At 38.0% G+C, this 26,447-nt stretch overlaps 2 protein-coding genes and 1 non-coding gene across 4 annotated transcripts; 2 read left to right on the top strand and 1 right to left on the bottom strand.

Annotated features, from left to right (window-relative positions):
- Positions 1–3,147: 3,147 nt before the first annotated feature.
- Positions 3,148–3,229, top strand: LOC113314658. The gene has a single exon (XR_003342539.1). It is a non-coding gene; the product is annotated as a small nucleolar RNA snoR14 (small nucleolar RNA).
- A 4,322-nt stretch (positions 3,230–7,551) lies between these two features.
- LOC113310727 (ethylene-responsive transcription factor 1A-like) lies at positions 7,552–8,822 on the top strand. The gene has a single exon (XM_026559492.1). The coding sequence runs from the start codon at positions 7,593–7,595 to the stop codon at positions 8,559–8,561; it is 969 nt and encodes a 322-aa protein (XP_026415277.1). The 5' UTR covers positions 7,552–7,592; the 3' UTR covers positions 8,562–8,822.
- On the bottom strand, positions 8,780–14,551 carry LOC113310726 (BTB/POZ domain-containing protein At5g03250-like). Of its 2 annotated transcripts, none has more exons than XM_026559490.1 (6): positions 14,421–14,551; positions 14,219–14,328; positions 12,124–12,193; positions 10,727–11,980; positions 9,567–10,001; positions 8,780–9,196 (listed from the first exon to the last, which is right to left on the bottom strand). In XM_026559490.1, exons 2-6 carry the CDS (start codon positions 14,275–14,277, stop codon positions 9,116–9,118), a joined length of 1,899 nt encoding a protein of 632 aa, XP_026415275.1. In that variant the 5' UTR covers positions 14,278–14,328; positions 14,421–14,551; the 3' UTR covers positions 8,780–9,115. The 2 variants fall into 2 exon arrangements, with proteins under 2 accessions (XP_026415275.1, XP_026415276.1); XM_026559491.1 differs by having other exon boundaries at positions 9,873–10,001.
- Positions 14,552–26,447: the final 11,896 nt, after the last annotated feature.

The raw sequence follows: 26,447 nt of genomic DNA, 5'->3' as shown, positions 1-26,447 counted from the left end.
TCAGCATTTTAGTTCAGTCAGTAGTTCTAATCTTCAAATTATTCCTGATAATATATTTGATATTATACCTACTATTATCACTAATGAACTGTCTGAGAATTTTACTAGAATTTCAAGTGTTGAGGATATTTTTTATGTGATTAAAACTATGGATTGTTGGAGCTCTCCAGGGCCTGATGGCTTTCAAGCTGGCTTTTACAAAGCCAATTGGAGCATTATTGGTAACTCTGTTATTCAAGCTGTTCAAAATTTCTTTATATCTGGTAACATGCCTAGAGATTTTAACAAGACTTTTCTTACTTTGATTCCTAAAATTAATGTTGCTAAATATCCTGCTGATTTTAGACCTATAGGTTTGTGCAATACAATCTATAAAATTATCTCTAAGATTTTAGCAAATAGGATCAAACCTTATCTTAAGAAAATTATTTCACCTTACCAGTCAGCTTTTGTCCCTGGGAGAGCAATTCAGGACAACATAATAATAGCACATGAAATGATCCACACCATGAAACATAAAGAGGGTATTAGTGGCACTATGGCCTTGAAATTAGACCTTTCAAAGACTTTTGATAGACTTGAATGGCCATTTCTGCTAGGAATGCTGAGGAAAATAGGATTCCCTAAAAAGTTTTGTAAATACATTGAACAATGTATTTCTACTACTAATATCTCCATTTTACTTAATGGTTCTCCCACTGCAGAGTTCAGACCTACTAGAGGTTTAAGACAAGGGGATCCACTATCCCCTTATCTTTTTATTATTGTCATGGATTACTTTTCCAGACTGCTTGTTAATGCTTCTTCTAATCAGATTATTGCTGGTGTCAAGGCTGCTAGGAATGCACCTGCAATTACTCATCTCTTATTTGCAGATGATATTCTCATCTTCACTAAGGCAGATATGCACAATGTTGCAGGTATTCTTGATACTCTCAACTTTTTTGGTAAATACTCTGGCCAAATGCTCAATTTCAATAAATATAGTGTCTACTTTAGTCATAATATCAGTCCTGCTGCTAGGATTAATCTTTGTAATGCTCTTAATATGATGGAAATACAGGACACTGATAAATACTTAGGGGTTACTTTAGTGATGGGTAGAGACAAATCAAAAGCTTTGAAACCCATTTTGCAGAGTTTTAACTCTAGATTAATCCCCTGGAAAGGAAAAAGTATGAACTATGTTGCTAGGTCAACCATGGTAAAGCATGTTCTCAATGCTTGGTAACAAAGAATTCCTAAGAACATCATTAACCAACTAGATTTCATCCAAAGAAAATTTTGGTGGGGGAAAAAAGGTAATTCAAAAGGCATTTACTTTATAGGATGGGATAAACTTCAAATTCCTAAAGCTCTAGGTGGACTAGGTTTTAGAAATCTTGAAAACTTCAACACTTCCCTTCTCACTAAAGTAGCCTGGAAATCTTGCAATGAGGATAACTCCCTGTGTTATAAAGTCCTTAAAGCTAAATATTCTAGGAATGGCAATTTTCTCCTTCTAGACAAACTTAAGGATAACTGTTCTTGGTTATAGAGGAGTATCTACTCTGGACTGGAAATTGTGCAACAAAACACAATGTGGTTAGTTAGGAGTGGAACTAAAGTTAACATCTGTCTAGATTGTTGGGTTATAGGATTGAATAACCCACCTGTTCCTGTTTTAGGTTCATCTAGCTACGCTGATTATACTCTGGTTTATGATTTGTTAAAAGGTAAGTTTTTTGTTAAAAGTGCCTATAATACTATATGCACAAATGAAGTTAATTCAATTGTTGCTAGCAGTAACACTCCTAGAGATGTCTGGAAAAATTTGTGGAATTTTAAAATGTCACATAGAGTGCAACTTTTTGTTTGGAAATGTATTAAAGGAATTGTTCCAGTAAGAATTAGCATCTCTAAATACAAATCAGACATTGAAACTCAGTGTTGTTTCTGCAATTCCAATGAAGAAACAACAAACCATCTGTTTATGGATAACAACTTTGTTAGGGCCATTTGGTTTGCTATGAACATTAATATTGATGCTATCAAAAATGATTTTACTAATTTTGAAAACTGGATAGTACATTGGTTTCACTCTTCAGATACTAATATTCCTGCTTTGTGTTTGAATGAAAGAAATTTAATTTGCAGGTTCATGTGTGTTATCTGGCAGATTTGGAAGGAAAGATGCTCTGTCATATTCCGGAACAAGAAGCATAATTTGCAAACTACTATTGCTAGAATAAATCACTTGTATACTCAATGTTCTTATGTTCCAAATGCTCATACAATTAATGTCACCAATATTATGCAAACTAAGATATGGTTACCTCCAGATAAGGAGTTTGTGAAAGTTAATCTAGATGGTTCTTATATATCTCAGGCTAAAAAAGGAAGCATAGGACTGATACTTCGTGATTGTGCAGGGAACTGCTTAGGAGCGAAAGGAATATGTTGCAATGAAGAAGTGGAAGAAGATTATGGGGCTGAGTACTTTGAGTGCAAGGCATTGAAAGTAGCTGTTGACTGGATGGAGGAACTTAGAGCAACAAAAGTAATTTTTGAATTGGACTGCGAATCAGTGGTGAATTCCATAGCTGGAAATGAATTACAGGTTCATTGGTTCAATCAGAACAAGGTTCAGTTTATTAAAGTTAAGTTTAATAGTAGTAATTTCTAGTTTTGCGAGTTCATACCCAGACTATGTAATAACGCAGCTCATAGCATAGCTAAACAAGCTAGAGAACAATCTGCTTCTTTTCATTTAATAGAAAATTTTCCAAGTTATATCTCTACTGTTGTAGAGGAAGACAAATGTAAAATTTTCAGCTAAGAAATGAATTAATTTTAGTACAATTTTTTTTTATTGAAACCAGTGTTCGTCATAGTAGAAACTAAATTAAGTATTCTTATTGAATCCTTACTTCTAAATTATGGTTATGTGTGTTTATTGGCTCATTGAGATCATATAGTTAGTATTAAGATTATGAAACGTTAAAAAACTGGGTGTAGGAAGTTCCTTTGATCTCGATTATAAGATTGATCTACGGTTTTATTCTGCTTTTTTGATTCATAACCGTGTTTGTTTCTGCATATCTAATTCTTAGATCCAAGGATAATTTTACCTATTTTTCTTCTATGCCTAGATTGATTGATATGAAAGAGAGATGATGATAAAATTCATGGTATGTCAATCCACTGAATTTTGTGATGTTACTCTTGAATCTCAACGTATTCTAATCGCTTTGTTATTCAATCAATCAATCAATCCAAATATGTAAATAGTAATTAAGATGATTTCTTTATGGAAATTCAATGATTTCGGTCAATATTTGTGATATCTTTTTAACCATTAATTCTACGGATTTGTTGCAACTAGGAATAAGTCTGTTCTATCAGTGATGGTATGCAACCTCCAAGAAGTTCTGAGCAACAATTTATCTATAATTTTGCCTACTGATCATGTCTAACATTGTATTTAAGATTTTTATAACGAACAAACATCGAACGCCATAATGTTAGTTTAGTTTATATTTTAATGGTATCGAGTGCACTGTGATTCTGATATACAAAAACAAATCTTAAATGGGAAACTAAGGGTAGCATGTTCATGCTATTGTAGAGTCGAAATGTCTTAGTTTAAGTGCGAGAATCAATTTACCTCCATTTTCCTCATTTGAGATCTATTCTCAACAGGGTAAAGTGTTATATGCATTCTTATCGGGTTTCGTATATTTTCTTCCGCAGGCATCGTTATTCCATGAAGATGTTGACCAAACATGGTGTACCCGCCCCTAATACTCTTCCTCTTGGTGAAGGAGGACGTAATCATATCGCCGGTCAAACCCGAGATTGAGAATAACAATAGCTATAACGGTTGTTACTCCCTGTAAGAAATCATTTCTTTTCAGTTCTGTCATTATTTTTCTCATGAATTTGATGTATTATTGCAAACCCCAGTAATATTTATGTACTTCAGTTAACCAAGGTGCTCAAACTGATACATTGATGTGCCATGCTTAAAAAATGCACTTTATTTACTGTATGACACCACAGTCGAAAAATAGTCTGACTCGATTATGTTGATTTCGACAATCTAAAATTAATAGTTTGTATTATGTAACCATTTTATGTTGGTTAACTTGGTATAAACCTTTCTTTTTGCTGTATGAGAAATGGTTCACGTAGAGGCTTCTTTTAGCATACAAGCTCATGGTAAGTGGTAGTTGCTTTTCCAGGACTTCAGAAGGGGCAAATAAGGGTTGAGAATTATGACTAAGAAGACTAAGTTCATTATTTCTCATGATTCAATCATTGAATGTTTGTCAGATGGAACCTTGGTTAAAAATTTTGAACTTTGTTGCAAGATGTATGTTTAGTTTATAAAGAAACTCTTATTTTTCTTGCACTGAAAACTATTTTATATATATAGCTTTGTTGCCTATTTTGTATGATCCTTCTACGATTTAGCAGTGTTTCTAAGAGAGATCCTATAGGCCCATATAACAAAACGAGTTTGTTCCGGACCTTATTCAGGTGCATGTGCTGCTATTCGTCTTTGCGAATCATTCTTTAGAGTCATAACTCTACGATCCAACCTCATTGGTTTCGGTCATTTTCTTATCTCCATTCATGTATTTTTTTTTATTGTTTTCTGTTCCAAATGCTTTTTATGCACCGCGATATACTGGACCAACTGTAAAATTCATTATGAGATGATCCAAAGTATGTAGGGCTTTCTTTAATAGTTTGTGCCTAGATGAGTGTCTCAGCATGACTGTATTTAACCAACTATAAGATCCTTGCATGTAAGTTATATTTATGATTTATACTCAAAGATCAGTAATTTAAGAGTGATTAAAACATGAAGAGAAAGTACTTGTCGAGTTTCTTTAACTTATATCTATGCGAAACTATGTTGTCAGATAATCATAGACCAGATAACTTTGATGGTGGGGATTACAGGCAGTTTGAACCCTCACTTAAACACCACCACCATCATTTTTGATACCGTAGATACTATTTTTCTGGGTAGATGACTAATCTTGGTGTGTTGGACTTGACTCAACTAATCCACATAGCCATGTGGAAGTAGCAGCCACTTAAGTAAACTCTAAGTGATGTCATTTTGGTTATCTAATGGATGATTAATGCAGGGAAAATCGTGTATAAATAAATGAAAGAGATGACTTTTGACTTTGTAGGAAGGAGTTTGGTGAGAACTGAGAACAAAAGACAGATAATTGGAGAAGCTGATGATGTTTTTGTTGCGGGGATTACAGATGTTGAGACTATTCTACATGAAATTCCGGTTGGGGAGGGGTTATTGTTTTATTTGTCAACTTATGAATTGTTATATAACATGAATATCCAAGATTAACATGCTTATCATAGAAAACGGGAATCTTTAAGTTCACCGTTTTATCTTTGCTTTCTGTTGAAACCTGTAAAAGCAATTGAGAATGAGAACTATGCTTTAGCAGCTGAAATTCGCGATCAAGATTCTGAACAAGAGAATGGCTCAGCGAGTTGACATCATTCGGTCGTGTCTCTGACCTTGATCAACAGGTATTTGTAGGAACCTCTTTGATGTTATATGAAGATTTTTCTACAAGTATCTCATAGTTCCAAGGGATTGGGACCAACAATATGCAATCTTTCACTGCTCAATTTTTGTATCGCTACGAACACAACTACTTTAAGAAGTTATATCATAGAATGAGCGGAACCAGTGCAAACTTGATTATTTTTGTTGATGGGGCTTGCACTGCAATAGTAAAACATGTATCTCTTCTTTTGTTCTTTAATACTTTGCTTAGTTGGTTGTGAAACATCTATAAGCCTGTGACTGACCATCTTAAATAGTGTTCAGTTTTTTTTTAGTTATTGGAATCTAGAAATGTTATATGATATGGTATATCATTAGTTCTTTTATTCTAAAATACTTTGCTTAGTTGGTTGTGAAACATATATAAGCCTGTGACTGACCATCTTAAATCGTGTTCAGTTTTTTTTTTAGTTATTGGAATCTAGAAATGTTATATGATATGGTACACCAGTAGTTCTACTAAATTATGGGTGTAACTTTCTTTTGATGCATGCTAAATAGTTTTAGATAATTATTCCATCCATGTGGTTCGATAGTCTAATTACTTGGTTTACTTTGGAGCCACCGGATACAACATCTTTAAGGATGCAGACAAGTTCCTTCGCAAATGCAAAGGGCTCTGCGAAACCCTATTAGAGCGACTGCAATGGTACGACTAAACTCAAAGATCAAAGACCAAAAAAAAGACTAAATATGAGTTTAATCTGTATTGTGACGTTATGGGGAGAAGACCAAATTTGGTCGCGCGTAAAACAATTTTACGCATGAAGACGGGCGGAATTTTGGTGTCCGCCTGGCAACGCGCGGAATTCTGCTGTCCGTCTCATCAGGCGTAAATTTATGTTACGCCCGCAACAAACGTAAATTTAAATTCCGCCCCACCAACATACGTAAATTTGGTTTACGCCCGTTAACAAACGCAATTTAAGTTTACGCCTGACAACAAACGGATTTTAAATTTACGCCCGACTATATTAGGATTTGGGATTTGGTCGCGACTAAATATGGTCTGGGTTTTGATCGTGGGCTGGATTTTGATCTTTACTCCGTCCCGCTGCGAAAATCAACCCAAATTTTTAGTCTTCCTCGCCCACTGTGGATGCTCTTAGAGGCACATAGAGTAGGCCTTTGATGGGGTTGGAATTTCACTTATTTTGACCTTCAATCAGCAGCTATTCAGGTAACCTTCTATACCTTCATATAGGAAACTTGATTATGCCCTTATTGAATCCGAAGCAAATCAATTAACATTAATCAAATCAACAGTAAATCAAATTGAAACACTAAGAAAGATGGCCAAAATTAATAGTGGGATAGTAGATTATTGAAAGTATTGAATGTTTGTATATTATCAATTTACCTCTTAATTCGTACTGAATGTCCTGTTGGTAGATATAACATTGTTGATTGTTGAAAGCTTCCTGAATTGGTTGTCCATCATCCGGAGTTCGTTTTCTTTTTAAAGTGGACCTAGTTGACGGAAATGCAAAATATACTCATGTTAGTCTGAGTATAAGGTTATTAAATATATGTTTTTAATCAAGTTTGACATATCTACCATAGTGGGGAAACTCATTTGTCAATGCCATGCCATCTGGTATGCCAAACAACAAATTTTTAACATACCCATAGGAATAGGCCTTAGAGACAGGTTGCATTATCACAAGATTCACAACTCACAAGGAAAATTATGCGGAATAAAAATCAAAAGGATGCTAATAACACGTAGAAAATAAAAATATGTACGAAGATAAGACCAATAATACTTTCTAGAATCTCTTAACTGTTCATGGCTTGCTTGACTTGATGCTTACCCAAGCGAAAAAAACAAAGAAAATTATTGAAGCCGATAATTATCGGAGTGAGAATAATATAAGAGTCAACCACGTGGAGTTGACAAAAGAAAACGGCGTTAACAATAGTAAACGGAGATTTTTACACTTCTCATATCACTATATATAAATTCTCTCTGAATCTGGAATTGGTGATTCATTTACAAATGGAGATGGCACTACAAAGGTTAAGATTTCATCTACTTGAGGAAACCCAAAAAACTGTACAACCGTCTGGCCGTCCAACAATCGTTTATTCACCGTCTGGTTCTTCCTTAACAGATTGTAATTCACCTGATTCATCATCATTACTTTGTAATAATCATCTGTCATCTGTACTTAAGCGTAAAAGAACGAACGGTTCACAATCATCGTCAGAAGAAGATAATACCACCACCACCACCACCACCACTAATGATGATGCTGTCGAAGAAGAGAAATTTGTAAAGAGCGCATTAGCTTTAGATTTGGTTGAAGAGGAACCTGAAGTGGTAAGTGATAGTAAAACGAAGAACAAGAAAAGCAAGAATGATCTTTCACCACTGGATATACATGGCCCTTCAAAACATCAAACAACAAATCAGAATCAGGTAACGGCGTTGGATTATTCAGGGATGCCCGTTAGGCTTATCGGCAGTTACGACCCTTGTTTTTCGGGCAATTGGGGGAAATTACCGTTAGATGAGAATGATTCAGAGGATATGGTACTGTTTGGAGTTTTGAAAGAAGCTACGCTGAGGGGCTGGCAACCGATTACGCCAACGGGTCCATCCATCTTCCATGTAGCTCCGGCTTCGGCTACAGAGCGGGCGAAGGAGCTGAAATCAGAGCCAGAACAGTTGATCCTAACTGAGAATTCGGCGACAGCTAAGAGGAAAAAAACCGGACCTCGTTACAGAGGTGTTAGGGAAAGACCATGGGGAAAATTTGCAGCTGAGATTCGTGACTCAGCACGCCATGGAGCTAGAGTTTGGCTTGGAACATTTGCAACAGCTGAGGAAGCTGCATTGGCATATGACCGAGCAGCATACAAAATGCGTGGAGCTAAAGCTTTGTTAAACTTCACTCCTGATGTAGTTAAAGATGACGGTGGTTTAAACACGATTCGTTCCTGCCGAGACAGTGCTAGCTCATAAGTTATTCGACTCAGTTACCGCGACTCGCTCGACCTGGAATGGTACGAGGACAACTTGATGATCTGGAGTAGGCCCCGTTAATGCCTTTTCAGGTGCTGCCACTTGGAAGATGATACTAGTCGTATTATTTTGAGTGTGGTTGTTATTAGCTCATTATAATAACAGGTTTAGGCTGTGTATGATATTTTGGCTTTATTCGTATGTTTGCTGGTAAAGCATTTGGGATTTGGAATGTTGTTATGACTTAGCATTGCGGCAATAGTTTCAATGTTGTGATGGGTGCACCAACTAACTAATTGATTTACAATCTTACACCACGTTTTGCTCTTTTGCAAGAGGAGCACACTAATAAGTGATGTTAAAATGATTTTGTTTTCCCATAGTTTCCAAATTGATCCAGCATGAGCCAGGAAGCTCACTTGTGGGATATGTCTTCGTGCAAGTGTATTTCCATAAATTTCTGCAGTCCAGTGTTTGCTGCTTTAGTGAGAGCCGTTTCCTGAAAGTAGTAGTTACAAACTCATGGGTCTTTTTCCATAACCATAATGAATGCCTTAACAAATATCAAATGCTCGACATTGGTGAATTTTGCATTGTAGTTGAGTGTCCGATACTGAACAAGCTGTTACGGTGGCCTTGCAAAAAAAGAATCAAGATTTAGTTTTTCTTAGAACTGAAACCATAAAAAGATAAGTAGATATTTGAAGGACTGAAATGGAGGAAACAGTAATCCAGTTTCATGCATAATGAGTTAATACCTAGCTAGCACCATAACAAGTTACAAACTTGACCAACTAATCACACCTACCTAGATATATATCTTACATTCTTACTAAGAAGAAGAGGAACATTAAAAATTGAAAGGAGTAAAGCATTTTTTGTTAGTTTGAATATTTTCGTTAGGTTCAGTCAGTCTACTCGTTGTTTCCATGATCTTGTTCTCATTTTTCAAGTGTGGGGTGGTGCATTCGAACTGTTAGGTTTTGAGGTTTTTGGATTGCTTGCCTGTGATTTTTTGAATCCTAATTTTGAAAGAATGTTCCAACCACCACTTTTGCTTTTCTCCATCTTTTCAATTTCTCGTTTCATGTTCGAGCACTCCTTCTCAAGCTCCAATACCCTATGCCTCATGTCATCGATGCCTACGACTTGGTCTTCCTTTTGGTAATTTGCACGGTTAGACTGAGAAGTAGCATTATTCCTGAAGAGTGGGAGATTCTCAATTGGAACGTGCGAGTTCTCAATATTATCGGAGACAAAGAACCAGCCAGCAACAGATGCGCGGAGTCGAAGCTGTTCAAAAAATAGTACCTGGACGATTACACGAAGAGGTAGCCTCTCATTTTGCGCAGCATGGGTGCAAGCTTCTAAAGAGAGCTTCTGGCAGTTCATTAGTCTGCAAAGTTGCTCTTTTTCAGAATCAACGAGCCAAGGATGTGCCTGAGATCAAGAGATAGACTTTCAGGAAACTCAAATCTTATAGCTAGTACCATTTATGATGAAGACTCAATATATGTGCAATGCTATAAAAAGATATGCTACTGTCAGAGGCAACAACTTTCCTTTTTTGTTTCTACTGTGTAACATACATTGTTATTTTTATAAGATCCACAGAAGATGTAAAACAGAAGATATTGCGACAATCTATTGGGTAAGGGACTATGAAAGTCAACTTTCAAGTTTCTTTTATTAAGCAAAATATACCAATAGGAATTGGACTGATTTTGCGTAGTGAAGTAGGTACTTTCTGTGGAGCCGAGATGAGCAAGGAGAAGCAATTGCTGCTCTGAAAGGCATTAGATGGACTAAAGATAAATCTGTTGATGTTCTTCATCTAGAGGGGGATAATGTAAATCTTGTTGCTGCTATAAATGAGAATGCTTGGTGTGTTAACTTGACAACAGACTCTGTTATCCAGGAGCGTTTAGCTTTGTTACAGAAATTTTCAAGTTGGACATATAAGTCAGTTAAAAGCGATGCAAAAAGTGTAACCGATGTCCTAGCTAAGTATATGCCAGAGTTAATGGTCAGTGTGAATGGTATTATGATCCTCTAGAATTAATTTTCGGTCGATCACCGGAGGGAGACATGTCCACTGTGACGCATTAAATCTCTCAATATAATTCCTTTCTGATTCGGGAAAAAAAAATGTTGTTAGTTGTTACCTTGAGGTATATATCGATGGCGCGGTATAATCCATCATCAAGTTGCCTAGCATAATCGGGGATGCAGGCTGCAAGGGATTGAAATTTCAAGAGTTTTAAGTTAACATCTGTTGCAACTTCTGCAAGGTACCCATCCACTAACTTGGCCACCATTGTAACTGGGGTCAGTGGTTGAAACCGGTCATCCATAACACCCTCGTCCTCTTCCTTATCCTCGTATTCCTCTTCAATTATACAAGGAGAAGAAGACGACACTTCCATCTGGTCCACAATCATGAAGTGATCAAGAATTCTCTGAACACAGTCGACATCGTAAAGGTTCTCCACTGTAAAGCCAATGTTTGGTATGAGGAGATCATCCAAGGTTGCTTGGTCCAACTGTCTTCCCACTCTTTTCTCCAAGTTCTCTCTACATGATGGGCTCGCATGTAACAGCATTGCAATTCGGAGCAATCTGAGAAGAAATCTCGTCAATGTGACTCCCTTCTCATTTGGTATCAATTCCACGATCTCTTCAAGAAGAAGCCTTTGATCAGCCTCTGATAGAGCTGTAACAGAAGAGGTGGGGTTTGCATATCTCAAATGTTCCTTTAAGCTTGGATGCCGGCAAACTCCTGGCAAGTATCTCTTCCCATAGAACATTACGGAACCAGCAATGCTCTCTTGTTTCATCCCTTTTGATTCAACGGCCATGATGAACCTCTTGTACAAAGGAAAGCTAAGGAGAGACACGTCTTCGTACCACCAGTCTTCACCAAAATACTGAGGGTTAGGTCCTGCACATATTCCATTCCACATGAATTCACCCCGTGGATCATCTTTGTTATTGCCTCCTGATTTGGGCCAACCAAACGCACTAGGGTCTGCACAAGCTTTCGTTGCCAGGGAATTGATGCATCTTGAAACTATATGGACTTCTTCTGCATGTGGGAGAACCTCATCACATGCTTCAAGAGCTTTGAGCGAGTCAGCCCAATCGCCAAAGACATCATTGAGGAAATCTTCTGTTTGTTTGATGAGGTTTCCCTCTCCATAAGATTCATTCATTTGAAGATGCTCAGCGGCACATCTAAGACTGACAACATTCTGGGAAGTAAGTTCAATTTTAACTCCATAACAGAATTTAGCAACTAGCTCAAAAGCTTTAGCTCCACCAGGCATGTCGTGAAGCTCCAAAACACAACTTGGGCCATCCTCAGCAGAAAGATCTTCAATTAACTTCTCTAATACGGCACTTCTGGAAAGCAGAGGAAACTGCAGGAAAACCACAAGGAAAATGTTAAAAACATCCTTGACAGAAGATACAAAGCGAGCTCTGAAGTAAGCACACAACCTAAATCGACATACAACAATAGTATGTCTAAAACAAGTCAGTTGGTGAAAAAAGAAGTGCATACCTTGTGAAGATGAAAGGACATATCACCAACTTCAACGATAACATCACTCGGAAGCCCGGTTGCACAAAGCCTGAAAAGAGGGAAATGTTGTAAGTTGCAAATGAAAGAAAACAGAAAGTAATTATTTCTAACTAATCAAATGTAATGCTTTAGCTTTTTGTTTTTCAGGTTAACTGGATGAATGAGAATGTCTATTAAAGCAACATCACAATGTAAAGGGCCTCCAAAGTTGAGGTAAAATCCTTGTCTCCTTGCTGGAAACTAACAATAGGAGAAGTATCAATCATTTTTCAAATATATCAATCTAGTACTGTCATAGTTGTACATTTCAGCCTTTCTCATGGCTTCAACTTTGATTCATAAATTCAGTCTGATAATCAAATATGAGGATGCAGTCTAAAGAAAGCCAGCGCCATAAACGCCACACTACGTATCCGCAAAAATTGAAAAAAAAGAACGACATGATTTCTTTTATTTTTCCGTTAGTGAATCGACATTTTATTAGTCTTTTCTCTTCTAATTTTACGTTTATGTTCTCTTTCCAGTGCACAGTTATCTTTTTTTATATGGTTCTTAATTGTCTGTAGCAGTATAACTGAAAAGCATACACAAAAGATAGATGTTTCCAGAATAAGTTTCACTCACTCAGTAATCTAGTTTCATTGTTCTTATTATCAGTAGCGAAAGAACTGAAAAAATATACACAAAAGGACGGCAGTTCAGAAAGAAGTTTCACTCAATTAATCTAGTACAGACTACCAAATCAAGTTGAACTTGGTAGCTTTATATAGTTCGATAAAATTAGGTATCTAAAACAAATATCTGAGTCTTCAGGCTCAACAAAATAGGTAATGATTGAACTAGCCCTTGATAACTCAATCTTTGGTAAGAAACCTCAGTCGTGTATCTTTTAAAACATTGCACTAATATTGGAGTGATAATTTGAGTGTGACAACAAATTTGACAAGCGCAATTAGGGTCTTCTATAAATTGCACTTCCATTCCTCGCTACTTAAAGTTGATTTAAAGAAGGACATCTATAAAAGCAACCAAAATGCTAATTTGACTCTAGATCCCACAACTCCCCAAGCCTATCCGAACCACGAAAGGGCCACTCGCACCACCACATACACATACACACACACATTTTTCTAAAAGGATAGAAAGAAAAGAAATGGAAAAAAAGAAACAGAATCTGCTTCTCAATTCACAATTTATTGATCTTTTCTGCTCTCAGTTTAGGGCCGCATTCTGTTTCCTTATCTTGTTCCACAGTTCTTAATGATATATATGGAACACAAATAATCTGCAAAACTTGTACAGGGGAAAGGCATCAGCATCCTAAACAAGTTTCACTCTAATTTTTCAATACAGATTTACTAAAACAAGTTAGTGGCTAAATTTCAGCATAACAAGGGAAATCCAACCACTCTTCTAATTCAACAAATAAGTAATTGAGGAGTATGTAAAATTTTATCTTTATTAACAAACTTCAGATTGTTATTAGGCAAACAAACAAGCATGCTATACATAAAATTGGAAGGAGTGAGGATTTGAGTAAAAACAAACTAAACAAGCACGTAAAATTGCACATATGACTCATGACTTACAAAATTGATTTCAAACAAAAACGTCTATCCTATTTATGTAGGAACTCAGTGACCCTCCACACCCACATGCTTACGGTCTCAGTCCCTAGTAGCTGGGTTACATAAAAACCTCACCAGTCATCAACACAATGCAGTACGAAACAGTAAGGTTTAGCTTTAACATGTCATAAGGTTGTTGTTGATCAACAAGGTATGATTTTTCCAGACATGGGATCTCGTTTGGCAAGCCAGAAGTCAAGTGAGATACACCCAATGGAAACCCCAAAACAAAACCTACCAGTCTGGTCCAAATTCGTACACAAAGAATCAAAGATTCACATAAACTCTTTGAACTACACTATGCACATTTCAGATTGTAATGGAGGAAACAAAAATAAACCCATGTCAATTTTCATAAACTAATCACAACCCATGAATCATAATTACCCAAAAGCAGAACTGAACAGATATTAAATGGTTTTAAAAAGTAAAAAATGTGCACGAACCAGGTTTGGCCTTGGCGACGGAAAGATTCAGATTTTGACCCCAGCTTCATGCATGCCATATATGCAAACCTTATTCAGATTCCACTGCTTCTTCACTCATAGAGGAAGACCTTGAAAGAAGAAGTAGGATAAGAAAATGTCAGGAAAAAAAGAAGGAAATCAGACTAGAAAGTACGAATATTAATGTAAAAACAAAATTTACCTTGGTATTTTTGAATTACGGGAAATAGCTTGAGTTGAGTAGAAGAGAAATGGGAGATGGGAGATTGGGATCCGAGTTTGGAGTAAGTGATCAAGTGAAGTATAAACCAAGATAGATTTGTTCTTGTTGTGAACGCTAAGTTGTTTGGAATAAACGCTGTAGTTTTTTTACTTTTTAAACCTCCTCCCTAATCCCTATCTTGTTGTTCCCCCATTTGAAAAAAGAAAATTACATTCTTACACTTTACTCACACACCTGGAAGGTGTGTGATAGTGTGCTCAATTTCCGTTCCCTATGCCGTACATTGGATTTGAACAAATCTAGCAAATGCGTTTGCACCTGGGAAGCACGGACACATACGGGCACACGAACCAGCAAAATTCAGAATCATTAGGACACTGACACACATATATATACTAGGTCTCGACCCGTGCCGTTATCCATCGATTCATACATGTCGTAATTGTCTGAGAAGAATCGAATCGATCGATCCAGGTATAAACGTTTCGAGGAGTTGATTAATAAATATGTCCTTATCCTCGAATCTTTTAATATTGTGTATGTAAGTCATACACCCTTTGGGACAAACATAGTTAATCGTTAGAACAAATCCTATGGGCAGTAGAACATTATTTTGTTCACTACTTCAAAAAAATATCATCAAAGGTCATTCACCAAACTTGTAACAAAACTAAAAACATCTAAAATTACTTTAAAATCAATTAGATTAATCTTGCAAAATCTGTTAGCATTAGAATTTAATTTTTCTCTTTGATATAAATTATTGGGTTCCAAATTTACATAGATTTGTGTTTATTCATTTTTCCTAAAATTTATAATAATATTCAATTCTCGATCCATTTGTTTTCTTGTCTCTTCACCTATTGTCATGAATTATTTCTCAAGCATGCATAATTACACGAAGTTGGGGAGAAATGACAAAAATATAAATCATGACAAAAAAGGGGAATAAAGAGATGTGAGAAAATGAATCGATTACAATTAATTCACGCGTATCCTTGCATAATCCCATGAAGTAGGGGAGAAATAATGACAGAAACAGAAACCATGACAAAAAAAGGGGAATAAAGAGAAATATGATGAAACTGAACCGATTACAATTAATTCGCGTGTAGCCTTGTGTTTGGTCAATTTTTTTATAGGTTTCATTTTTCTTCCTGCCCCCTACCCGGCAAATCTTAAAATCACAACATCTTTTTTTTTTGGAAAAATCTGGCCTTTAAAAGTTGTTTTAATTTTAAAAAATAATTAAAAAAAGTAATTTGAAACTAAAATCAAATTAAAACAAAACAAAAAACAAATTAACCAAGGGTGACTAAATAATTTACCTATCTTAGGACACCTTTTCTCACCATCTACCACTACTTCCACTACCATATTATTGTCACCACTGCACCAGTCTCACCAATACTCGCCACCATTATCTCCATCGCCGATTCACCACCACCACCCACCATCACAACCACCATTGGTGCTTAATTTACTTATCTTAGGACCCCTTTTCTCACCCTACTACTACTGCTTCTTCCCCCGCCACATTATCGTCACCACTCCACCAGTCTCACCAACGCCCACCACCATTATCCCCACCACTGCCCACCATGCATCACAACCATCATTAATGCTTACTGATGTGGTTAATATCAAATAAATTTGTTATGTATCAGCAAAGATATATTCATTTGATTAATTAAAGAAACATTTAGTACTCCTTCCGTCCCTAATTAGATGACCTATACCATAAATAAGTGGAGTGATATATTAGTATTATTATAAGAAATATGTAAAATTTGATAGCCATATTTATATTCATTAGATAGGCGTTTTAAAATGCTTTACGATGATACAAAGTTTACGAAAATCCGTTGTATAGTTTGAGAGATAAATCATTTCTAAATTTACTAGTAAATTTTAACTAAGTCATCTAATTAGGGACGGAGGTAGTATGAAATATCAATTGAACATTTATTATTATATTTTTATACATGATTATTTATAGCGGTAGATTTATGTTCTGCAAGTATTAATTTTATCGTTCTTTATCTAGTCTAACTTGTCCAAACTTTGTTTTGTATTATGTAAATGTAATCAATTTTATTTTAACACTAAAAATCGCGATTTATTCGATCGGGTACTATAAATAGCTGGGATCCCATTTGGGCGATCCAGCGGTCATGAGCATATTGTCTCATATGATTTAGTATCCTCCTCAAAATATTTGTGTTTTGTACTAAAAACAACCAACTACATCTATCACAATAAAATGTTGCCCAAGACACAAAACTATTATTTCCCACTACTATTCACTAACATCCACCACCGTACGTAAAAACCAGCCATGCCTACTATTTTTTCCAGCACCAGTAATGTTACCACCTCCACCACTCACAAATACCCGCCACTGTTTCCACCACCCATTGCTTCTTTCACTACCACCATTAAAATTATTAATATAATTTTTAACCGAGCTCACTGTAGTACAGTGGTAAAGTTATCGGGTGATGATACCAGTTACCTGAGTTCGAAACTCGCCAACACCAAATTCTTTACCGATCAATATATATAGTTTTTAATACATTTATTTATTAATAAAAATATGTATTTATTAGATTCATTAAATGAACATTCATCATGAAAAATCAATTAATCATTCATCACGAGCAATTAATAGGACATTAATTAATAAAGTATTTATAATGGTTAGTTGAAAAAACCACGACCGTAGATTTATCCCTCCTAGACAAATTTCGGCCGCTCTTTATCTAGCCTAACTTAGCCAAGTTTTGTTTAGTTGAAAAAACCACGACCGTAGATTTATCCCTCCTAGAAAAATCTCGGCCGCTCTTTATCTAGCCTAACTTAGCCAAGCTTTGTTTTGTATTCTATATTAGGATATGGCCTGTGCCGTGTTTTAGGTTTTTGTTGCTACTATTTAACACGACTTTGTTAATTAGTTAGATTATATTCTCTTTTTTTTTTTCCTTTTAGAAGCATTAACTCGATCGTTAAATGTGTGATATTTCAATTTTTATACAATGGTATTTTGTTTTATTTTTGGTAATATAATGTTATTAAAAAAATGTAGTTGGATATTCATTTTTCTCTCCCTATTATGGCGGATATATTTCTCTTCGGAAATGATTTGTGTCAGGATTCTCTTCCGAAAATTCTCCCGCAATACACAAATTGGTGGGACACCTCCCTATAACTCCTCAGTGTGGGCTTAAGAGGCTGTGTGTATCGGGTTTTTCTCCATAGAAAATCCTCTGTCCGTGCAGCATCTCCATATTTCTCTTCCTGTTTTTTTGACAGTATTTTACATGGATATTCATTTTTTATTCTCATTGGGGAAATATAAATTTCTTGTGGAGCAATTGAGCTTGCATGGAATTAAGTTGAAGAAAAAATTAGTTTTTATTTTTCATTTTGTTTCCAAGTGCAATGCATGTTCATCTCTCAAAGATACCCATAGTGTCCAATGAGAACCCATAGCGTCTCTGGGATTGGATTATGTTAGCAGTGGGATTGGTAACATCCTGATCACCGTCCAGTATTATTCAAATTATAGAAATTGCTTAAAGTTAATCATCAACTGATAAGACCAAACGGAATATTGAAAATAACATATAACAGAAAACGGAATATTAATTAGATCATCTCCAATACTAGGGGTGGAGGTGATCCTATGTGGAGGTCTAAAATATCACATTTTATATGAAGGTCATTCACATATGAACAAAACAAATAAAGTTAACACCTTTCAACCCAAAAAATCATCTCCAATCCTCAAAGTTTTATCTAACAATTTTCAAATTAACATAAAGACAAATTGATGACGTGGACTTTGACCCAAGGTCATGGATAAGGTATTATTTAGACTTTCTCTTCCACCCCACATGATTATGTCACAATTTCCAAGGACCTTAACCCTTGTATTGGAGATGGAATTTTAGTAGAAAAAGTCTTAAATCTTAGGTGGCATGATTTTTTATTACCTCCACCCCTTGCATTGGAGATGCTCTTATGGAGCTCATCACATAATCCGAAATATCAAAAACATAACAACCATTGTGAGAGGGCATTGCAGATAATAGAGCTTAAATATCCCCCGAACATTGATACGATGGACGTGGGAAAAATATCCCCCGCATAATTAGTGTAAAGTCTTATTCCTTGTACTAAATATTCGGTGATGCTGGACCGCTGGTTTAATCACCCAAGTACCCTTTATTCTCTCCAGATTCAGACTTGGGTCGATCTCTGACAATGAAGGATGGTTCGATTCATACGAGGCTGAGGGACCACAGGTGTCACTGTGTAGGTGGTTGCTACTTTCTGCTTCATGTTTTAGGAGTTCGAAAGGATTAGAAATCCAGAGACCAGTGAAGAATGGTGAGAAATTGAGAACCCGCAAAACTTAAAGACTTATATTATGTTACACTCAACATTTCTATCCTCCGTAACTTAAATGGTCTAGTGATTAATTTAGTTAATTCACTCTAATACATTCATGAGTATGTTCCAATGGAGGACCATCTTCCGGACTTCACTATCTACAACTAAATATACAGCAATACCGGGTGCATCTTCAACTTCAAAGCGATAAGGTACCCGAGTCAAAAACAGGAGATGATGAACTGGTTAATCAATGAATGGGTTGATATTGGGCAACAAAATTAGATTATTTAATATCACGATGTTGAACAGTGATCACAACCCGGGCGTCAAACATAAAAACATTAGCAGCTTGTACAAATGGATAGGAGATTGATCAAGCAAATCAGAATAGGTCTCTGGAAATGTCAGATTTGATCTCACATTTTGTGCACCAAAAGTCACCATCCCTGCCAACATTTTTTTTTTTTTGCTACACGTACGGCGAGCAAGATAATACCAACCATTCTCAGTGAGTACTTTGTAGGCCATGTATTATGCATAAAGACATTAGCCTTCTGTACACATGGATAGGAGATTAATTGAGAAAATCAGACTCAGTCTCTACTCAGATATCATAAGGTGAAACCAAGTGTGCCTAATTGGAGTGCATTACAGCACTTGCGGAGTAGGCAGGGTCCCATTTTTGGGAAATGATTTTAATGTCATAAGCATAGAGAATTTTCCATGGGAGCGAGCTTTGGAGGTCTGGCATCTAAGCACCTGGAAATATCAAACCGTAGAAATCAATAATCAGAGCTTATGACAAGACAGATATGGAGAGGCACAATCACGATTTATACTGAATATACGTAAAATTTTAAGGGTCAAAACCCAAATGTTAAGTGTAGGTACACATTTCATCTACCGCCATGTGTCCACAAAAACATACGTGGAGGACATGCGACTGAGAGCATCAAGATATGATATCACACGTGGATAGCCAAGAGACGCGCCTTGTCAAGATAGCGTCGCCACCCACCAGATCCAACGGTAGAGGATCGAGGAGACAGAAACACTAGAACACTGCGAAGCACCGGAGGATAACCCAAGAGTCATTTATCCTATCCCCAGAAAGATCTAAGATCTACGGCTGGGGATAGTCAGACTGACGCAGACAAGACATGGGCAGAGGACAGCTGTCTACCGCGGACAGACATCTCAACTACCCGCATTAAATACCCTCAAACAACATACGTGTCAGTCAGCCTGTATTGGAAGCGCAGATAATACTGCGTATCCAGACAGAACACGCAGATGCAGCCGAGAACACGAAGACTTCTGCGTGAGTGGCACAAAACATAAGAGGATAAGGTTATAACGCGCTTCAGAAGTGGACCCCACGTAACCTCCCTATAAATACCCATCTCACCCAAGTGAAGGGGGGGCGAAAAAGATTGAGAGGAGAAGAGGAGAGAGACATAGACATAGAGATAGAGAAAGTGTAAGTGAAGTTCCTCATGCTACGCAGGCTTATGTTGATCTCAAAGTCATTCGACTATTTCTGTAACCTTCGTACATATAATGGAAAACCCAAACCCATAGACAGAGAATCATATAAGTTAATTGTTTCGTCTATGTTCATGCATTTATACTTTATATGTTCAATTCGATACTTATGGTATATCATGTTCGTACATTTTATACTTCATCCACTATTTATCTTATTGTATGAGCTGTGAACAATGATTGTAGTTGATGAGACGAGGAAGAGTATTAGAACTCTGAGTCAAGGATTCGACATAACCAATCCATTCCCCTCAGGCGCAGCTTATTTACTGTATTGTCATGAGTCTGCGCGCATTATTTGTGAATACTCAGATGACATTGATCTCTGTGTTCACAATCTGGCGCTAGAAACAGGGATTTTCATCCCCGGTAAAAGATTTATCTTCTCCTGTGACTTGTTTCAGGCTTCGTTTTCTGAAAATAACGATGTATGGAACACTACGGTTTTTTCCGTTCATGATTTCAAAAAACAAAATTTTTAACAGATCCGCGTTTATCTAGGTAGATCTGATTCTTCATGCATTTTCTAAGTTTTCACATCTTTGAAAACCAAAATTATGAACAGATCCGCGTTTATCTAAGTAGATCTGATTCTTCATGCATTTTCTAAGTTTTCACATCTTTGAAAACCAAAATTATGAACAGATCCGCGTTTATCTAAGTAGATCTGATTTTTCATGCATTTTCTAAGTTTTCACATCTTTGAAAACCAAAATTATGAACAGATCCGCGTTTATCTAAGTAGATCTGATTTTTCATGCATTTTCTAAGTTTTCACGTCTTTGAAAATCAAAACTTCGAACAGATCTGCGGTCATCTACATAGATGGGCGCCTTTCGTATCTTCAAGATTTTACACCTTTGAGAACTCAAAACGCTAATAGATATCACGTGGGGCCCATTGTCTTCGTGATTTTTTCTCTCTCTTTCAGGAAAATATTAAAAGATGGAGAAAAGCAAAGATGCCGGGAAGGAAAAAGCTTCGTCAAAAGAGATGCCAAGGACAACCCCAGTGGTAACTAGGAGTAAGCAGAGAGGTGAAAAGTTGAAGGCAGCGGATAGGGCGCAGGATAATGCAGAAAGTACGGCCCCCATCAATGCCAACATCATCGCAGCAAACGCAGTAAATGCCGCGGCAGCCAAAGCAGGAGCTTCAAGAGCTGGCGGATCCAAAGTTGGAGCTCCCAGAGTAACCAATGCTCAACTACAGGAACACCAAATCAAGGGTCAAATCATTCCGCTCAGATGATGGCCGAGCTGACAGAATTAAGGAAGAACCAGAAGGCATACGCAGATGCTGTGGCGATATTAGCACAAGAGAACCAAACACTCAAGGAAAGAATCATTCATAGCGCAGAGTTAGAAGACCAACGCGACGAAGCTAACTCCAAGGCTGTAGCACCTAATAAAGATAGAAGAATGGTGATCGCAAACAACCCGCTTCCATTGAACCGAAGAGGAGCAAGGAGAAGCCAAAGATCAGACCCTGATTACAATCCCGAGAACTTGGACTACTACGACGGTACCACCCTCCTAAGAGAAAAATCTACCATTCATGAAGAGCACCAGATCGCAATGAAAAATCTGCGTGCTGAGATGCTGGCAGAAATTAAGGAGCTAAAGACTAGGCAGGGAGGCGGAAGACTAGAGCAAGTGATGAAGGAAGCAAACACTACCCCGCTGACGCCACACTTCGCCAGGGCTTCCATACCGCAGAAGTGTTCGGTTCCTGCTTTCGATTGCTATGACAGATCAACTGATCCTGCGGCTCGTCTTCAATACTATAATCGAATGATGGCCCGTTGGGATAACGAAGACTCCATACTGTGCAGATACTTCCCATCAAGTTTAAAAGGGTCCGCGTTTTCATGGTTTGATAACTTTCCATCAAACTCCATCGACTCCTACGACCAACTCGCGTAAAAATTTCTAGCAACATACATGTACAACAAGGTTGTCAATACCGGCATGGACAAACTATTCTCGCTGGAGATGAAATACAAAGAGACCATCAGAGAATATACTAATAGATGGCACAAGATTTGCCAAGCTATTGGCAACGTAGATCCCGTGGTTAGTATCAACTGCTATAAATGGGGGATGGACAGGATGAGTCCTTTATTTGTCGAGATCCACGGAACCATCCCTACCACCGAAGGAGATCTCCGTATAATCATAGAAAAGCATGCAAGGTTAGAAGAAATTCAGCGTGAAAATCCCAGAGCTCATACTCAACGTCCCACACGCATAAATTCCGTGGATCAAGCCAGCGGGTCCAAAAGAGGAATCACAGAAGAACGTCCCAACGAAGAAAGGAAAGAACGAAGGGTGATAGACGAAGAGGTGATCGAAAATTTGAAGATCAAATCTATACCAAGCTGAATACCAGTTATTCGCGCATCCTGAGAGAGATCAAAGGGAGGGAGAACTTCGATTGGCCATGGTCCAAGGGAAAGCAGCCTCCTAGATCAGAAAAATCCAAGGAATACTGTGAATACCACTGTTTCAACGGTCATCAAACAAAAAAATGCAAAAATCTCAAGATAATGATTCAAAAACTAATCGACGCAGGAGACCTGAAGTAATATATACGGAAGATTGATAACGAAGATAGAACCAAGAGAGGCAAGCAGGTTCAATTACCAGAAGGCAACCGCACCCTCAACACGATTTCATGTTCAGAGATTCAAGGACCATCCCTAACCGCCCAGATTAGGAAGAGATTGAGAAAACAATTCGAAGATTATTGTGAGATTTATAAGATCGATGGGAAAGAGGTAAACGATCACGAACAACGGATGGACGCGCCCATGACTTTCGATGCAGACGATGTGGAAGAAGACATGGAAGACCATAATGATCCTCTAGTCCTCACACTCCCAATAGCAGGGTGCAATGTCAAGAAAATTCTCATCGATTGAGGAAGCTCAGTCAACGTCCTGTTCTATGACACGTTCAAACGTATGGAACTCAACGACGAGCAACTGCTGTCATCTTACTACACCATCTACGAATTCAACGGCGCAGCTACAAAGCCCCTAGGGGACATTGTCTTACAAGTAAACGCAGGGCCCATGAAAGTGAACACTCGATTCAGCGTCGTAGATGCACCTTCACCTTACAACGCCATCATAGGAATAAGATGGGTTCACAAGCACAAGGGAGTAGCGGCAACCTACCATCAATATCTCAGATTCCCAACACCCCAGGGAGTCATGAAAATTAAAGGAGACCAAGTAACCGCGCGGGAATGTCAGACCTTACAGAATCAGATCAATAATGAGCGGGAAGAAAAGCACCAGTCCCTAAGAGCCAAAAATAAGGAAATAACCATAGATACATATCTGGAAGAAATCTCCGGAAAAAGCCTTCTGAACGTAAGCACCACTGGCAGCGCAGAAGCCAGCACCTCCGCGACAAAAGAAGACGGAGAGACCACCAAATAACAATCAAAGAATGCTCCTCTCTTGGGGGAACCAAAACCCACGTTTACACCTGTCGAAGCAGCTAAAGAAGTCAACATAGGTACTGAGGGAAACCCGAAGATTATCAGAATAGGAACCTTGATGGAGGAAGAAAGAGAAGCCGCGCTAATCAAACTCCTAAAGGAATACGCGGACATCTTTGCTTGGAAATTGGGGGAGATGCCGGGAATTGACCCAAAGTTAGTTCATCAGAAACTTCGAATAAAACCAGGTACCCCCCCCCCCCCTTTAGGCAGAAGGTGCGCAAAGTAGCTCCAGAATACCATCGAGCAGTTGAAGTGGAACTCCGCAAACTACTGGACGCAGGATTCATCAAAGAAGTTAAGTACCCAACATGGATCTCTAACATGGTCATCGTACCGAAGAAAAATGGCGGAGTAAGGATATGCATCGACTTCACCAACCTCAATAAGGCTTGCCCTAAAGATATCTATCCACTTCCAAGCATTGACCAACTTGTCGAGGAAGTTGAAGGATACGAAGAAATGTCATTCATGGATGGATACTCTGGATACAATCAATTATTCCTAGCAGAAGAAGATCAGCAACATACAACATTTTATACACCACACGGCCTCTATTGCTATGTAAGAATGCCCTTTGGACTGCGAAACGCAGGGGAAACCTACCAAAGAATGGTGGATGTAATTTTCAAACCATCGATTGGAAGTACGCTGGAAGTATATGTGGATGATATGCTCGTTAAAAGCAAGCTGCGCAAAGATCATCACCAATACCTAAAAGATATTTTCCAAGCAATGATAGTGCACAACATGAAGGTAAACCCAGAGAAGTGCACTTTTGGTGTCACTTCCGGAAAGTTCCTCGGATATTTGGTGACGAAGAGGGGCATTGAAGTCGATCCCGCTAAAATTGACGCCATCGTAAGAATGCCATCCCCAAAGAATTTAAAAGAGGTTCAGAAACTCAATGGTTCGCTGGTTGCGCTGGGGAGGTTCATATCCAGGTCCTCGGATAGATGTAAGCACTTTTTTAACATTCTCAAAAAAGGAAGCAAATTCGAATGGACGGCAGAGTGCGAGGAAGCTTTTCGAAATATCAAAGAATACCTGGCTGAGATCCCTATATTACAAAAACCAGACCCTGATGAAGTGTTGGCACTATACATAGCAGCAACAGAAGATGCAGTCAGCGCAGTATTGGTTAACACCAACACGAAAATAGAGCAGCCCATCTATTACATCAGCAAGACTCTGAACGCAGCAGAAAGGAACTACGCGAAGATCGAGCAGCTCATCTTGGAATTAGTATGGGCAACCCTGAAAATCAGAACTTACTTTTTGACTCACTACGTCCGCGTCCCATGCAAAGCTCCGCTAGAAGCAGTCCTTAAAAACACAGGAAAAGTAGGCAGAATTGCAAAATGGAATACTCACCTAGATCAATTCAATATCATCCATGAGCTACAACACTCTTAGAAGTCACAAGTATTAGCAGATTTCCTAGAAGACTTACCATTGGATAATTGCGAAGAAGTCATCATTGAAGGACGAAAGGCAGCAGGACTACCAGAAATGGACGAAGGTAAAGGCCCTATAGACATTTTGGAACCAAAAAATCCTAAGCAATGGGAAGTCTTCGTAGATGGGTCTAAAAATAAAGAAGGGGTGGGGATAGGCATCATAATCACCACCCCAACAAGAGACAGGATCATACATGCTTTCAGGTTAGAATTCAAGGGGTATACCAACAACATAGTTGAATATGAAGCAGTGGTGCATTCCCTTCAGTTGATAATAGAAATGGGCATAACTGACGTGCGTTTGACAAACGATTCACAGTTTGTCATTCGACAAATAGGGTTGCAATATAATGTTTATGACAGAACATTGTCAGCATACATGGAATTGGTGCAAACACTGGCATCACAAATCCCAAACATCAAATTCCGACACCTGGCAAGGAAGGAACTCATGCACGCGGATGCCCTGGCCTACATATCATCGATGCTCAGAAACGAGGACGTCAAAGCAATCAAAGTAACCAGGATTTACGAGCCTTCAATTGATATTCAAGAACTCTGCGCTGCACAAGAGGAACCACGCAGAAGAAGATATTGCAGATGATGACGTGGGAGAATTCATCGCGGATGATTTCCAAGAAGACGACATCATGGCTAAGGCAGATCAAGATGAAGACTTCAGCAAAGAAGAAGATTGGAGATCTGAGATTCATCTTTTCCTAAAAGAAAGAATACTACCCTCGGATCTAAAGCAAGCCAGAAAAATACAGTCAAAGGCAGGAAGATATGATCTGAGAAAAGAAATTTTGTACAAAAAATCTTTTCTCGGACCATTATTACGTTGCCTATCCAGATCCGAAGGACATTTGATTTTGAAAGACATACACCGCGCGCGACGCATGCAATCACAGCGGAATGAGATCCCTAGCAGATAAGGCAAAAACTCAAGGATATTACTGGCCAACAATGATACAAGACGCTGCAAGAATGTCACGAATATGCGAAGAATGCCAGCGTTTCGCCAAAAAAATCCACGCACCCGCAACAATGTTGAACCCAGTAGACATCCCTTGGCCATTCTCAAAATGAGGCATAG

This window comes from Papaver somniferum, chromosome 9 (genome assembly GCF_003573695.1).
Source record: "Papaver somniferum cultivar HN1 chromosome 9, ASM357369v1, whole genome shotgun sequence".
In the NCBI taxonomy this organism is placed as follows: Eukaryota; Viridiplantae; Streptophyta; class Magnoliopsida; order Ranunculales; family Papaveraceae; genus Papaver; species Papaver somniferum.
This window is presented reverse-complemented; position numbering and strand designations above follow the sequence as displayed.

Bases quoted from the DNA above. Each gene is read 5' to 3' on its own strand.
- LOC113310727 (XM_026559492.1), top strand. From the start codon at position 7,593: ATGGAGATGGCACTACAAAGGTTAAGATTTCATCTACTTGAGGAAACC.
- LOC113310726 (XM_026559490.1), bottom strand. From the start codon at position 14,277: ATGGCATGCATGAAGCTGGGGTCAAAATCTGAATCTTTCCGTCGCCAA. The intron at 11,981-12,123 runs GTATGCACTTCT...GTTTTCCTGCAG, and splicing joins TGTCCTTTCATCTTCACAAG to TTTCCTCTGCTTTCCAGAAG. The intron at 9,197-9,566 runs GCAAGCAATCCA...TTTTTTTGCAAG, and splicing joins TAGGATTCAAAAAATCACAG to GCCACCGTAACAGCTTGTTC.